At 42.4% G+C, this 16266-nt stretch overlaps 1 protein-coding gene across 1 annotated transcript in view; it reads right to left on the minus strand.

Annotated features, from left to right (window-relative positions):
• PTPRG (protein tyrosine phosphatase receptor type G) overlaps nucleotides 1-16266 on the minus strand; it is a 410943-nt gene that overhangs the window by 107645 nt on the left and 287032 nt on the right. Inside the window, exon 6 of the mRNA XM_063347764.1 lies at nucleotides 5602-5668. Within this exon, the coding sequence (XP_063203834.1) occupies nucleotides 5602-5668 (67 nt within the window). The remainder of the gene's footprint in view (nucleotides 1-5601; nucleotides 5669-16266) is intronic.

Consider the following 16266-nt stretch of genomic DNA (forward strand, 5'->3'; position numbering starts at 1 on the left):
CGCCGGTCTTTACTCAGCCGTGACCAGCACTGCTTTCCACAGAGCAGACCAGTGAAGGACCAGAGATTTTCAACACTTCCATCATTTATTCTTTTAAATGATACAGACCCCTGCAGCTGTGCACAGAGCTGTCCTATATAAAGGTGTGAACTTATCACCTCTGCTCTCATCTTCATTTCCCACTTCCCTCCTCCTCCCCTTTGCTGCACAGCAATCGTGTCCTGGCCCCTTTCACACGGCTACTCTGACTGTGAACACAAGAAGAGATCAGAAAACAAAAGAAAATATCCAGATCATCCCTGAGGACAAAGAAATGCTCCTCCACATTTCCTTCTCAGTTTAACACATCGTGCTGCTCTCCCTTTGATGGCCTTCCTTGTTCCAAATTGGGCTACTGCTTTCTTCAAAGTTTTACTTTAAAAGACAGGGTCCCATGGTAGCACATCTCACCCTCACCCCTCTCCCCCGCCTTTCTTCTCTACAACCCCTGGATATTTGGTACAGAAAGCAAACAGCTTGTCAGGTGGTGTTATGGTTAAAGTTAAAAACAAAAGAGAAAACCTGTCATGCTGCTAATGGTGTTTTCTTGTTATTATGCCTTCTGGTGTGATAGATCCACAGGGTAACTAACACTGTCTGGATTGCTTCCTTTTTAGTGCTGATTTATTTTAACAGGTTATTCACTGCCTTTTTGCCTAGGACAGCTGCAGAGATGTGTAACATATTTATTGTCCATCCTTTTTCGTTATTAAAGCATTTCTGTTTCCACTGTATTTTGATACAGTCTCCCCAGCGGACCCTGAAACTTTGGTGGTCACCACCAACTTGCCTGAACACCTCTCACCCATCTCAAGGGAGACTCAAGATCACATTAAGCTCCGTGCTGAGCTTAAGTTATGGCATTTTAATAACACAAAGGCAGAAGAAGAAAGCAAGATTTTTTTTTTCAAACTCCCTTTCAAATAAACAAAGGTTCCTCTCTTCCCCTCACCCCACCCCATGTTCGCAAACAAGCAACAGATGCCATCGATTCACTTTGTACCTAAGCTTTTGATCTGGCTGCACTTTGATTTTCAGTGCTCACTTTTGACAAGGAAGGGAATAAGAGCCCCATTTTTGTGACATTAATAGAGGCTTTTCTGCTGTGATAATTTATTTGTGCTTTGCTAATAATTTTCTGCTGATCCGTGTAGATTCGTGGTGACAGACACAGAGAACAGGACAGAGCAACAAAACATGGTTTCCATCACCATGTAAGACTTTCCAGGGACCTGGGGCAGCACGGGAGCCTGCTGCTCCCCCTGACAACCCTCTGCCTGCAGGGGAAACCAGGACTGCATGGAGTGTCTGTGCCCAGGCTGGCAGAGGGCAAACGCCGCACAGCCTGCAGCACTGCCCTCAGGACTGGCATCGGGAAAGGAGACTCATTTTAACTCCTTTCAGGCAGCTGGTAAGAACAAGGAAAAGGCATCTCTAAGAGGCTTACATACAAAATGGTACTAAAAAGGGCAAATCAAAGACAGCAGAGGTGGGAAAAAGCAATGTTTCTGTCCAATAGCTCCATCCTGCTAGGTGCTCCTCTGAGATCTTGCTGAAGCATGTGGCAGACAAAAGCTTTAGTAGCCATTTTAATGCAAATCAACTGTTTAAGACATAACCTGGTATTTGACATTCTGCTATTCCCGAAAGGGCATAATCATTCTCTCTGGGGCCTCAGGAGCTGCCTCAGCCCTTGCACAAGAGCAGCTCCATCCTGCCCCGTGCTCCTCAGCATCACGAGGAAGGACGAGGAGCAGAGAGGGGCTCAGGGCAGGGCACCCACTGAGCACATCGGCAGCAAAACAGAGGCAGAAAAGTCTGATTTGCAGCCCCACAACTGGGCCACATGTGGTGCAAGTGCAACCAGGCACCGATGACTTTATTACTTCACCTAATGATCCAACTTCAACTAAGGATGTGCATCGTCCCACCAGCCCCAGCACTGCTGGAGACTTCTCCCACCAGCTTCGATGATGAGAAGAGCTTTTGAGGAGGAGCTAAAAAAGAACCCTCAGCGGTCAGAAGTGAAAGACACCAGCAAGCTGGCGTCAGGAGATTCGCATCACGCCTGCCCGTTCTCCATCCCTTCTGCGGAGAGGGCTGCCGGCTCCCAGCTGCCAGTCCCTGGCGGGCGCCGCGGCAGACACACACTCGCGGCAGGGAAAGCAGGAGCGAGAATAGCAGGCACTTCGCTGGCGGGAGGTGTGACAAATCCTTGGCAGAGCACAGAACCAAAAGCAATTTTAAAATCAGCAACAGGCATCTGACAGCTCTGAAAAGAGCCTCCTTGGCGTTCCTGTGCCTTTACAATGCTCTGTGCGGGCGGATGCGGGTGCTGAGGAGCACTGATGTGATGGGAACGTACTGTTCACCGGGAAGATGCGGGGCAAACCGAAAAGCATTATCATTGATCCAAACATTGTTAGGCTGTTTGGTACATCACTGGTTTTCCTTCCAGCTAAGAAACTTTATACGGTTGCTCATGTAAAATTAAGCTTAATGTGGCATTAAGATTCTACAAAATTATGCCTGGAGATGAGGGAAAAAAGTAAACTCCGAGCAGCGACTAAGCCTGTATTGATTTTTATGCGTGCGTTCCTCCAGCATTGTTACTAAGCTGGTGACACTGTGAAGGGCACAATTATTTATGTTCCATCAAATTAGTAAGTAATTCAAATCCCTGACGAAATCTCCAGCAAAAATTGTTTTCGCTTCCACAGAAAGTCCTTCTGACACTTAAATCATTCGCTTACCCCTGGAAGGGCACAGTAAGAATATGCGAACTTCACAGAAAAAAACCAAAAAGCTATGCAAGAAAAGTGAAAAAACAGCTCTCCGCTCATCAGTATCATCCCTACGTCTAACTGAAGGTCACTGGAGCCGTCACCAACACAGCATGGATAGTGCCCTATACTGCCAGCAGCGGTAGGGCCAGCACGGGTGCCCTGTACTGCGTGGTGCAGGGTGGGGTCCCCATACAGGAGCAACCTTCTAGTACCAGCAGAAGGCACGTGAAGAAATGAGGATGAGTGTTCGTGTGGGTGTGTAATTTCCTCTTTGAAAACTGAATGATTGTGAGGAAGGAGTGACTGTCCAGCACAACTCAGGAAGGATGCTCTGCCGGTTGGAGGGAGAGGGATATGGAAAGCCAAGGAAATCTTACTTCAATAGTCATGTTGAGATGAGGCACATGGGAGGAACAAAGCCAAGGGGCCGGTGACCTCTCCAGCCAGCCGAGATACACGAACATGGTCTAATTTTAAAGCAAGGCGGTTATCTCAACATTCATATATATTCTTGATTTCTACATTATAGGCGTGTGCCTCTGTATTTTGATGATCACCTAAAACCAGTGCAGGCACAGAAATATTATAAAATGCAAAGAAACTTAAGGTTTCAATTTTGCCTTTCTCCAGCTCCTTTTGTTGGCTCCCTGCTTGATCCAACCACTCTGTCCAAAAACCACAAGAGTTTTCCACTGTATTTCAGCCAAAAAGTCTGTGTTGCCTTAGGGTCCCAGTTGAATGCAGCCAAATGGAAGGCAGGAAGAACTTTTTCCGATAAATTCATAAAAATGTGCTCACGCAAGATGTAAGTAAATTACATGGAGAAAAGAAACGAGGGTGTCTGGAATAAAAGCTCACATCTTTACTATTATGCTATATAATAACATTAAAAGAGAGATACGATAGGAGAATTCTTCACTGAAGCGTTCCATCAATATTTAACTTGAAGAGAACAATTTCTTTGAACAACTACTTTGTAGGAGGAAATTCCCTTACTCCAGCCACCAAAAGAGCCTTAGAAAAGGCCTTTAATCAGGGCCTTTGAAACAGGAAGGAAAGCCAGATTTTCCTCTTTTTCTTCCTTAATGTTTTGAAAAGGAAACAAGCTATTGAAATATATCAAGCGATTTCCTTTACTTGAAACACTAGCAGCCTTCTGTGTATTGTGAGCAAAACAAAAATAAATGCCTTTTATCCACCCAGATTTTGCTGCGGGTAGGCAGCACCAAGACGGACTAATCATTATGCGGTCAGGGAATCACAACCTCAGGACCGTGTCACATCCTACCCAAACAATTATTTTTGGGAATGGAATAATACTCTTAGGAGACATCAGTATGATTATCCACCAGTGGCTATTTTGGCTGCAACAGCAAGGAGCAAGAGAGGGAGCAGAGAAAAAACAACGATGAGATGGCTAAAATACTGTCGTGCTTGCAGGGGGTTGAGAGTCTCGGAAAAGAGGGCAGGTAGAAAACAAAGCCAAAAAGAAATCCCGGCCCAGTTAAATGGCAACTTAACTTCAGTGTCAAATTACACAGCCACTGAAAAATCCTCACAGCCCAAGTCGTCCTCACTTTATTTTTGCTAGCATGTTTTGTTACCCGGTGGGAGCTAGATAATAACATCTATTTTTGTGGAAAACAACACAGTTTTTCAGCTCAGTGTGTTGTTTTTATTTCACAGCAGAACACTGCAATTTATAAATAGCAACACCTATGGAAAATTCTCTAAATGAAGGACTTTATGGTATGTTATCATTTAACCCCTATTTTTCACTTTCATTGGATTTATTGGTGTTCCCAGTTGCAATGTTAAATGACTCTGAAAGTAGAGCAATTAATCCAAAATCCTATTTGTTTTAATCTAACACTGTCAACTAGTTTTAGGTTTGCAGTCAAGAGAAAAAAAATGTTTGTTAAGCTCTACAGCACTAGCTAATGTCTAAAGACAATCCTCGGAAAAGGTGCAAAGATGTTTTATCACAGCACTATAGATGGGACGGAGATTTATTATAGTACCTAGCACCATTCCAGCAGATGCCTTTTGAATTACAATGAGATTATTAAAACTTTACAAATCATTATATTAAAACCTGACAAGAGTACTTTGGGAACTGGAGCATCTTGATGTCATTGCTAATGATGCATTACCCGTGATAAGGTTTCAGGAAAATTCCTAAGTAAAAACTGGTTATAAAAGTATAAAATATATTAATATTTATTTCAGTACCTGCTATAAGTTCAAGGATAATAGGTTTATATGCATCAGAACAGCCGAATGATCGTATTTATGTCAGCATTAGAAAGATGTTCATCTGCTGCAAAGTTTAATTAATTTTCACAGATAGTTAATTTTCTGTTTCATTATCAGCTCCCTAAATTTGAAAGACAAATAATTTATAAACAAATAGAAACTTCAGAGAGGAGTATTTTTAGAGCAAACAGAAGATAAATAGCAGGAGTGGAGCATCGACGCTGCCTTCGAAGGACTAATATGAATGATATATTGTAGTAGGTTTTGATTGATAACTTACACACTCTAGAGCACTGACTGAAAAGAAACAAATTGTTTATAGTTAACCCCAACCCATTTTCAGGTAACAAATGACTCCGATCTTTACCAGTCAAATAATGGCTGTGATGCCCTTAAACATCAGCAAATGAGGAATGTGCAGGCTCACCACGTCCTTCCAGGGGTGACCTGATCCCTTAAGGACAACAATTCCTGCCCTTCTCCCCTTCCTGGCAAGAAGAAAGTTTAAGCAGCTACTTACCGTGATGTACGACGCCCTTCAACCCATGGATAATGGGATCCAGTGCCGGATTGTCCCTCTGACTGACCTACATGCAAAGGATACAGGATTGGTTACATCTATTCTGGCATCAGGTAGAACAGTCTCAGTTTAATCTTCTAAAGAGAAAAAAAAAAAAAGATGTTATCTAACAAGCTGCTTAGTTCTCACATTTACAATGCCTCTTCACCAAATGCCAAAGATACATGTCGTAATAAAATAAAGTAAGGAAGGTTAAATCAAAAGAAAGCATCCTCTGAATTCATTAAAACATTAGCTGTATTATCAGCCCAGCAAAGCCTAAAAACAGACAGCTGATTTTTCTCCATCTAATTCTGCCTTCATAGAGGAAAACTGCTGTGATAAGCAGAAGTTATCTCAGTCCAGTTCATCCCTTACTGATACGGGAATAAATCTGGTGCTGCCACTGAAATCAGTGAAGTTGGACCCCTTTCAGCTGTAATGGAGTTGGGCCTTGGCATCTCTTTGCTATTCATGTTTTTACATTTATTTAATTTAGTGTCACTTGGACAAGGGAGAGGGGAAAAAAGCTTTGTGAGAGGATCTAGAAGAAAGCTCTGATTTTTGACAATGCAATTGCCTGCACTGCCAGACCAAAAACTGGTACCCGGCAGTATTTCTTCTATCACCCAGCAATCACTTGTGTTCTCTGCAACGGTGAGAACCAGCACCAGAGAGAGGAGGGGAAGGCAGCGGAAGGATTAACCCTGTTTAGGACCACAACTTCCAAATTAAACCCATCACTTCAGTCACTTACTTGTAACTCAGCCAAGGATTTTACAAACGATAATGCAATTTTTTTTAACCTTTTGCCTCTTCAGAGGTATTGAAGGAATAACTCACAATTTCTGTGAACATGTTCCTTTATTTAAGGTACTTGCCCATTTACTTTTGGGAGATAAATATTGGCATATACCTCATTCACATCTCGTGTTTTTCTTTTTCTTTGCCACCAGTCAGTATCAGAAGCCTGAGCAGTGTTGATCATTTTTGGATGGACTGCTCCCAATGGGCAAACACATTGAATGCAAAAGAGCTCCTCCGTACTTTGCTGCCTGCCCAAGATCTCAATGTCATGAGTTTAATCACTTTATGTCCGTGTATTAACAGATGAGGAAAGGAGCAGAGGCAAAAGAAGAAATCCCTGAGAGAGGACCTTGTGCCCAACAGGGAACATGTTGCTGCATGAAGTGCAGAACCAGTTTGGAGTGCACTCTTAGGAAGAGGACATCATTGACTGCAACACATCCAAAAAATGTGTTATTGTTAAAAAATCACAAATTTTAATGGCCTGAGGAGAAAAGTGGAATCACACTGCCCAAGTTTCACAAGCATGTCTCTTCTCGTCCTTCCTCCCCATAACTAATTAGGAATCTTAGAAACCTCATTATCTTCTTAGCCAACTGCATTGAGAAAAACCACAACAAAGCACCTTTCTTTTTGCTGTTTAGTTGGCCTTTGAACCACTCTGCTGTGTTCAGGATACAATTTCATGCTCTTGTCCAGAGACAAAATGGTTTGTTTTGGTTTGGTGTTTTAAATGGAAATTGAAGATCCTTTTCTCATCACAGTACTCCAGAACTTGCAATGATCAGGTAGGGTGAGATATGCAATAAAATCGTGAAACTAGCAACAGCAGCTTTGAAATATATACAGCTTAGATGTTACTGGCAATAATATTATTAGCCCTGAAGGCTGTAAACTCTTTGAAGCATGAACTTTTATATGCCCAAAGGGGTGCTCTGTACACTTTGGATTCTGTATAAATAATAATCACAGTACACTGAACCCAATGACCCACTTTGTCGGTTCCGTCTGGCTTCTGGCAAATCAACAGTAAACACTAAAAATGCCGAATTGTTGCAAGACACATTCCCGCACCTTTTCCATTTATTCAGGTTTCTCCAAGCGATGGCTACCGCTAAAAAAAAAAAAGCTAGTAAAGCTAGTAAAAGACTAGGAAAAACTTGCACTGGACTTGAACGATGTTTTATTTATTGCTGCCTAACTATAAGTTGTAAAGAGTTTCATTTCATTTGCTTTGTTTTTATTTCTGGTGACAGCTGCAATCAGTTTGAAGAAACCGAATAGATGGAAAGAATCCTAAAGGTTAAAACTCTTCCTTTTGGGATTTTCTGTCAAAGTAGATCAATTCTTAACCTCGGCCTTGGCAGCACCCCTTTAATCTGCCGAGGTGGTATGCCTATATAGATCCAGCTACGCAATCTTTTTGATAGCATATTCTGCAAATGTGCTGTGTTCTTCAATAGCATGAAATCAACAGTCATGTCATTTCTTTGGGGGCTGGAAAGCAAATGCTCCATGCATCTGTAATCATGTTTTCTCCAAGGGTATGGGGAGTGGGATCTCATGTTTCTTTAAAAATCACATGCAAACAAGTACCACTTGTGGAGATGTCAGTTCAGACCTGTATGGGATTTTGTCTTATTTTCCTTCCAGATGCTTCTCTCCTTTTTTCCTTACGCTCACACACTGTTCTCCCACACCTCACTACAACTGTTTCAGGATGTTGGCAAGACCATTAGAAAAGTGCCCAAAAGTTTTCTCATTTTGTGGAATGGTTCAGGCTTCAGAACAAAACTTTTTTCACATCTTTTTTTCTTCAAGTTCTTAAAAAAACCAAAACCACCTTGAATTTCCTTTCTATTTTTTTGCACTTCTCTGTACCCTTTTCCTGCCTGTGTTCATAGAGAAGAGGAGGTTTCTGAAACCCAAAATGTCAAGTTCTATCCCCATTGCTGTACGTCTCTGGTTTAACTGGCCTGGAGCTACCATGCTGGTTGAGATCAGAGATTCACCCATACAAGAACCCTGTCTCTGACAACAGCTGATACTTAAAAGGAAAGGAGGGCAAAAAAAGCAGAAGGAAAAAAAGGACAAAAATCCCTAGAATAAGAAGTGTCCTTCTGACCTCCTTTATGATTCCATGTCATGAAGCTTGAGCTCACATCCTTCTACAAACTGTTTTTATCTTTCTCTGTTATATAATCTCTATTGCAGCAGTGTATTTTTTGTTATCTTATGAATATATCCTGAAGGAAAACAGCAATGAATTCTTCAGATTGACTTTACGTGCCACATTTCTCATGATACCTTGGCCGCAGAGTTAGAGAAAGACCATACATCTGTAACCGGGTCTCAGCGCTTAGGCTTCACCCCACACACACCTGCCAAAGCTGAGCACAGCTTTTCTTTTCCTGTAAGAGAAAAGCAATGAGTTTCCCCCTCCTCCTTCAAGAGGCTAACACAGAAGAAACATCACGAATGAAAATTTCTCAAGCACAGGAATTTCAGGCACAAACACAAAGCTGCTACGCTGCTGGCCAGGAGCGTGCTGCGCAGCAAGTATTAATGGGACAGATGGAAAACCATCCTGAAATTGCCCTAAAATACCCACAGTACCACTACTGCAAATGTTGTTTCCTGAACAAGATGCTTTTACTCAAGACTGACTAACACTCCATAGGTCTGCAGTAAACAGGATAAATAATGCTTGCGTGCATCATTTATAATTGAAAAATGCCTGTAATCCTCTTCAGCAGAAATAAATAGGTAACTATCATGCTAAGCGCAAGGGAAAAATAAACACAGAGATATCATTAAACAGTTTCCTGTGCTAACAGAGCTCTCACCATAGGGTAAATATGGGATGAACATGACATGAAGAAGCAAAATCTCTTTGTTTATCATACCCTTTGGGTGACTTCGATACCTGGTGCAGATGCCATTCTGAGTAGAATGAATGGCTTGACGTTAATGCAATGAATAAAAGAAGCATTTGCAATGTAGGAAAAGGTAATGCACAAATGACCCCATTCTGCAATCATAAAACAGAGACGTTCTTCAAGCGAAGTCATGGTGCAAATCATTACCCTAGACAGGCTGCATTTACTTACAGCTCCCACATCTAATGCGGGGACTGAGAAATGATTGATTCCTCAGTGAACAACAAGGTTGATCAGTCATGAACTCTACTGACAACAGCATTAACACCTTTCAGCAGCACAACCTGTTGTCCCCTTGCTTCAAAGTGCTGTTCCTACAGCCTTACCCTCGGAGTCGACAGGGTAGGAGGCAGGCCAGGGAGCTAAGCATCTTCTCAGGATAATGATATTAATACTGCAAAGAGGAAAGTTCCAGCGAAGGAGCAGAGCAGGAGTGTGACGAGAAGATAGACACCACCACAGCCAGGCTGATCACGCCCGTACGGGCACCAAGCCACAGCATGTAAAAATAGACTTTACTGGGCACGGTACTACTCTACAGAAAACCCCTGTGTTACAGGAGTAGTAAGCTCAGCATGTCCTAGTGAGTTAAAAAAAGCCCAACCAGTTCTCATTCCCTATCATTCATTGCACATTAAGTAGCCAAAGTTCTCTGCTCATCTGATTATTTTATAGGACAAACCCAGAACCTCCTGAAGTCTCTGATTTCACAAAAACCATCAGAGTTATAAAGTGTTAAAATTTATACCACATGCTATATAATTTAAACCATATGCTAAAGTCATATAAGTAAACCATGACCTGTCTTTCTGCTGGAAACAGTTCTAATAAAGCAGGAAAAAAAAAAAAGTCTCAGGCAAAAATTTGGAGCTTACCATGCTTATTTCTAGGAACAGTAACAGATAACACCAGAAAAACAGGAGAAGCCCCAAATACACATTGAGACTGTCACAGAGGTCACACAGCAACACCGGATCTCACCTCCTAGACCCCTCCCCAAAGGGCCAGACTCCCCCCATTTCCCATCGCTCTGAGCAGCCTCTCCAAAAGCCAGGTTATTCTCCCACCGCCCAACACGAGAAGGGCTGGGGGAAGCACCACAAAGCCCTCTAATGCTCACGGGTACCAGCCACCTTGTGAAAAGCAGATGAACATTAACAGCTTGAAGAGCTCAGGAGTAAGGAATACACTTTCCTTTTAAAAATAGGTTTAAATAGATGTGTTGTATTGAAAAAAAAGGGTGTGGGGAAAAAAGAACAGAAGAACCCCCACCTATCTGGAATGATACAAAATACAAATTTCTCTCTCATTTCTACCTTAAAAAAAAATCTGACATTTAGACTTATTAAACTGCCATAAATTTGCAGCAACTGCTTTCAAGCTCATTAAATGGGCTCACAGACAGTATTGCAAAGCATCTCAAAACGGAGGAGAATGCCACAGTCGGCTATATTGAAAGGTGAAATGACATGCATTTTGTGCAAGTCAGAGGAAAATGAATGGCAACAATTTTGTGATACAGTACCTGAGCCTTTCCCCTCCGAATAGTGATATAATTTACTTTTCTCTCCCACTGCAACATTTGGCCCTTGACTTGGAAACTAAATCTTCAATCTATCAAGCCTTACCCATCTGCTAAGTAAAATGGCCAAGACAATCTGCATGCCTTGAATTCGATATAGCCAGCTGCTCCCAGAGTGCTGTGGCATTAACATCCAGAGACCATCCTCTTGTGCTGTAAAGGACGGTGTCTGCCAAGGATGAATGACTACATACTTAACCGTGGCAGCTAAAGCCAGTGACAATGGCTGACACAGAGAGATGCCAATGTGTCAAATTCTACTTTCAATTACAACGGTGAAAGTCAGGGGTAATATTCCCCCAACCGCACGCCTTCAGCTCCCATTCAGCTTGCGGTTAAGATCTACAGCTCACCAGCCAAAAATGCAAGTCTCCAAACACTCTGTACAAACAACTAAGAAAACTATTCTAAATTAACCAGGTTGCAGAGATTAAATTGTTCTGTGGGGTTTCAGGACAATCAACATGGTTAAACAATTTATTCTCTTATCAGCTCAGTAGTGTTGGACAGATGCCAGTCCTCAATCTCTACGGGAAATGACCTGATTTTCACTGTTTTAGAACAGAAATGAGAAGAATCCCATTAATACGAACATTATGCCACACAATATGTATTTTAACATCACAGCAACAGCGTTTCAAAGAATCCAAGATAATCACAGTCAAAAGAAACATACTTTTCTCAGCAAAGGGAAAGTACTTGGCATATTGCTTGTGTAACTCTTCAAATTCATGTCCTTGGGGCCAAACTATTTCAGAGTTCGCTAACAGCTTGGGTAGGTCCCACTCCTAACCCTTCTGAATGATGGTGCTTTAACCCTGCATAGGTCTGCAGCGTTGAGAAAGGATACACATCCTGGCTTTGTGGTATGCACCCTTGTGCTCGGCACAAAGTCCATTGTCTCACCTCTCTCTTTTCTCCCTACTGAAGTCCGCATTGTAAAATCTGGTTGCGGATAAATATCTCATTTCTCAAACATTTCTGAATAAAAGGAAGTGAAAGATTTCAGCCAGATCTGAAATGCGGATGAACAGATATGAAAAGTTTACATGTGCTTTGCTTTGAAATACAGTAGGAAATATTTATTTGGACCTTTTCAAGAGAACTGATGGGTGAGAAAGGATACTGGTCAACACTACAGCACACTGAGCTATCTGTGAAGGCAAGAAAACGCCTACAGAGCTTAAACGCAATGATAAGCTAGATTCGGTGCTCTAAGTTTTTCACCTTCACAAGCACTAAATGATCCAAGAATGATATATTCCTTCTCCTCCACAGATGATATTTTCTCCCATCTCCCCCATATATGCTATAATTGCACATCTCCCATATGAGCTGATGCAAAAGGACAAATCTGGCCAAGAGCCTGCAGCCTGACAGAGGTGAGCTGGGAGATAGAAAGCATTTGCCGTGTAATGAATGGACTGCCCAAAGTAAGTATCCTGCAGAATGTATTTGTAAGGGAAAACAAGAAATGGAAACAGCCCCCTTAATACTTCAAGTTGCTGCTCATGTGTAAAATCAGAGAGAATAACAGGTACCCAGGCAAGATGTGACACTGAACCTTATGCTGGCACACACACTATTTCACACAGATACTGCCATGACCTTTGATTTTTAAAAAATGTGAATTAGAGCTGAGTTCGCCTTTGCCTACAGCAAATGGTTTCAGGTTCAGTGATTTGAAGGCAAATTCTCTTGAGTTAAATCTGGGTTTTGGCCATCGGGTGTTAATAATCTTGCTATGAATGAAAATATACTGAAGTCAGAGAGGTGCATATGCTGGCGGAGGGGATGTTCTTAGATGTCTCATTCACTATGTTGTTTGGAAAGCGGGGGAAAAAAGTTAATGAGTCTTCCAATGATTATTTTAAATAGAGTAATGGGCGTGCATTGATCCTTCTAGCTAATTCCACTTTGAATAATACATCATTCTGACTGAAAGCTTGCTAGTGATGTATTAACTTCATATTTCATCACAGCTTTGGAGGGTATCTACAGTGAGATATTAACTAGCAGTGCCAAAGAGGAAGCTGCACTTTTTCCCTTTTTTTTTTTTTTTTTTTTAAAGTCCAAAATGTTTTAAAAGCTATTGAACTGACTTTGGGGTCAGGTGTTCTGGCTGCCCCTCATCTTTGGTTGAGTGCCACGCATCTACTTGCAACCACAGCTCCTCTCAGCCTTAGCTCACCTCCGTCTTTGCCTCTGGACCCGAGTTAGTTACAGACAACCTGGGAGAAGGATGGGACAAACTAGGTGATAGATCAGCACTTTTCCACTTTTATTATGTCCAGTAGGGATGCTTGAAAATACAAGAAGCACAAACAGTGAATCTTATACCAAAAGGTTGGCTGAAATCTCAGTGTCATATAAAGAGCGAAGGGGCAGCACGGGCTACCTCAGAACATACAAGAGAATTTGCATCAGCACGTCGCAAGGCAACATATAAGACACTGTCTCAAAAAAAGGAAGAGCATGAAACCCAAAGGTAGAGTTAAGTACTGCTTAATAACTCAGCTCAGAGTACGCTGTGTTTGTGCACACCGAGTTTCTTTGTTAGCGGATAGAAGCATTGATCGGGTATTGTACACCTGCTGGCAGCTGACTGATCAGCTCAGCAGGCTGAGGACGACTTCGCAGCCTCCCCCCGCAGCATTACCTCCATTCACTACCACAAGATTTGCAACCACCAGGATGGTAAGGAACAGCCAGCAATGTATTTTCCTTTCTTTTCGTAAGCCCAGACTTTGACTCGCTCCATTGATAAGGTAGGCATTAATTTCACCAAAGTATTCTTGCACTTTGAAAGCGCGATGCAGCTAATTTACTGCAAGTGAATAGGCACATTTAATTAATAAATTATTGAAAGATCTTAATACGCATATAACTGAGGAAAACCAAAAGATATCTGCAGCCCAAAAGCACAATCTGATTAGCAGCAATAGAATAGCTAAGATACAAAGCTCTGTAAAAGAAAAAAAAGTAATTGCAACGCAGAGGAGAGACAGCTTCAGTGGCAGATTCTCAAAGCTGGAAAAGCTTGATTGATAGACTGTACCATCTGCAGCTGCGCAAGAAAAGGCTAGAGTAGCTGCAAGTTTATTTAAAGCAATTTTGGTGCACTGAGCCTACTTGTTCTCCTTTGAGAAAATAATATGATTTCTTCATAGAGCATGTAGTCTACTTATTTAAGCAGCAGTGTGCAAGATCTCTCAATCCTACCAGCAGTTCAGCTGGAAAAATGACACACCAGGGGGTAACATTTTATCAGGATGGAGGCTATTTTATAAAAACTGCCATCAGTTATAAACTGTTCTCACCATCTGAGCTTAAAAAAAAAAAAAAAAAAAGAAAAAAAAAGAAGTGGGTCTCTTTTTAGAGTTTCCACTATCTGTCCAATTTAAGGGAGTTTTTAGGTAAAAATAACCATTTTGACCTAGGTAGGGAGGAAAATGAAATGGTGTAATGAAAAAAATATAACGAGCACTACAGCCAGATTATCCCACAGCACCCACTCTTTGATATACAGCTTCACACATTTGGAGAGGCAAAACTCCAAACTGCGAAACCAAGAATGGAAGTTAGCTTTCATTTTCTTCTGCTTCTAGCTTGAATTTGGTACAAACATGTCCAACTGAGAAAAAAATATCTTCAGGGGGTTTTTTTGGTTGTTTTGTTTTGGTTTTTTTTTAAACTAAAACAATGAAATCTGGTGGCTAAACAAGAAGATAAAAAGTGCTGGGCAAAAGCAAAGGGTGGAAGGGAACAGCTCGGATGGCTATCTGGAACCCCAGCATTTTGCAGGGGTTTGTAATTTAATTGCTCCAGCTAAGCTTGCCTGGGACGCAGCAGATTTCCAGCTTTTTTCCTCTCTTCCAGCCAACACAAAGGATTTTGGTGAGAGAGGTCACAACAATCACCCCTTTAAAATGAAGAAAAGGAGTCGTCTCAGCTTCCTAACATCTTTCATTCATGCTACATGAAAAGTCCTCATTTTTTTCTCTGCCAGCATCGCCCTCGGCTCACTTCCCCACAACAGCAGTGCCTCCCTCCAGCCCGCCAGTACCAGATGACTCAAGTCGGCATCTATGAGTCACAAACACAAAGGATGCAGAAATGTCAATTAAGTTACACAGCCACTTCCCCCATGACAACCACACCTCAGTTCACAATTCAATTAGAAATCCAGTGAAAACAAATTGTTGTAGTGCAGTATTTTTATCTCCTGCTTTGGAACATCAAACTCCAATGTAGTTTGCTTGCTGTTCCTTTTACTTCATTTTTACGGAGGTTGGTATGAACTGATCTATTGAAACTGCTGCAGGAGTTTTTGCTACAGCAGATTCCCCATGTCTGATGTAGCAGCCATGCGCTGGAAGGGCTCTCGGGCTTCCAGGCAGCTTTGCAGCACAAGAACCCAATGTTAGACCAGTGGAGTTCACTAATAGCTTTCTGGCACAAGAGGACAAGCCAGTCTGTCAACTACAGTACATTTTTGTACTTGTAATTCTCTTTCAAGCAAGTTCTTCCATTTTTACTTATCTTTTGTAAATTTTCAGTGTCATCTAAGTTCTTGCAGATGTGCGCAGCTTTGCAAAATGCTATGAACTTGCACAGCTCAGTGCTTGTGGTACCCAAGGCAAAAAGCACAAGCTAATCCTCAGAGTTTCCTCACTTCTGCCTCCACGCTCGTTTCTGAGCTGCCTCCCTCTTCCATCCCCCACCTGCCACATCCTCCTCGCTCTCTCTTCCCACCCAGTGAGCTGTTTCTGTCTCCTCCAACGCTACAGAATCTTCTCTTCCCAAAGCGTTCCACATACCCTCTTCAAGCACCCTTGCATGGCTCTGCACCTCCCCCTGCACCACCAATGAGGTCCCTGTGCCCTCCACCCCCACGCGGATGTACTTCATGGAGACAGGGAAAAGAAGTAGCCTTGGCTACTGAGGGTATTGAGTGGGCTTGTCCAGGGGCAACTTGGACACTAGCAGAAAGGGTGCAGTGCCCAGCTGCAGGACTGCCAAGGACTCCATAGCTAACGCGCATGAAGTGCAGGTGCACCAGGAGACAGGTCCTTAACCCAGGGTGGTTCCAGCAGAGCTCTGAGAAGCAGGTGAGACGAGGCATCCTCACCTCAATCTCCTTCAGGCCACTGAATTGAGAGTGGCAGGATGTGGCCTGCAATTTCCTTTTCAGCTACTTCTAAGCTACTCAAGCTCCTGCAGCAACAAAAGTACAGCTCAACCCCCCCCGATTTCACCTGGTGTAACACTACACACAACAGTGAGGATATGTCAAGC

Source organism: Chroicocephalus ridibundus, chromosome 10, assembly GCF_963924245.1.
Source record: "Chroicocephalus ridibundus chromosome 10, bChrRid1.1, whole genome shotgun sequence".
NCBI classification, from domain to species: Eukaryota; Metazoa; Chordata; class Aves; order Charadriiformes; family Laridae; genus Chroicocephalus; species Chroicocephalus ridibundus.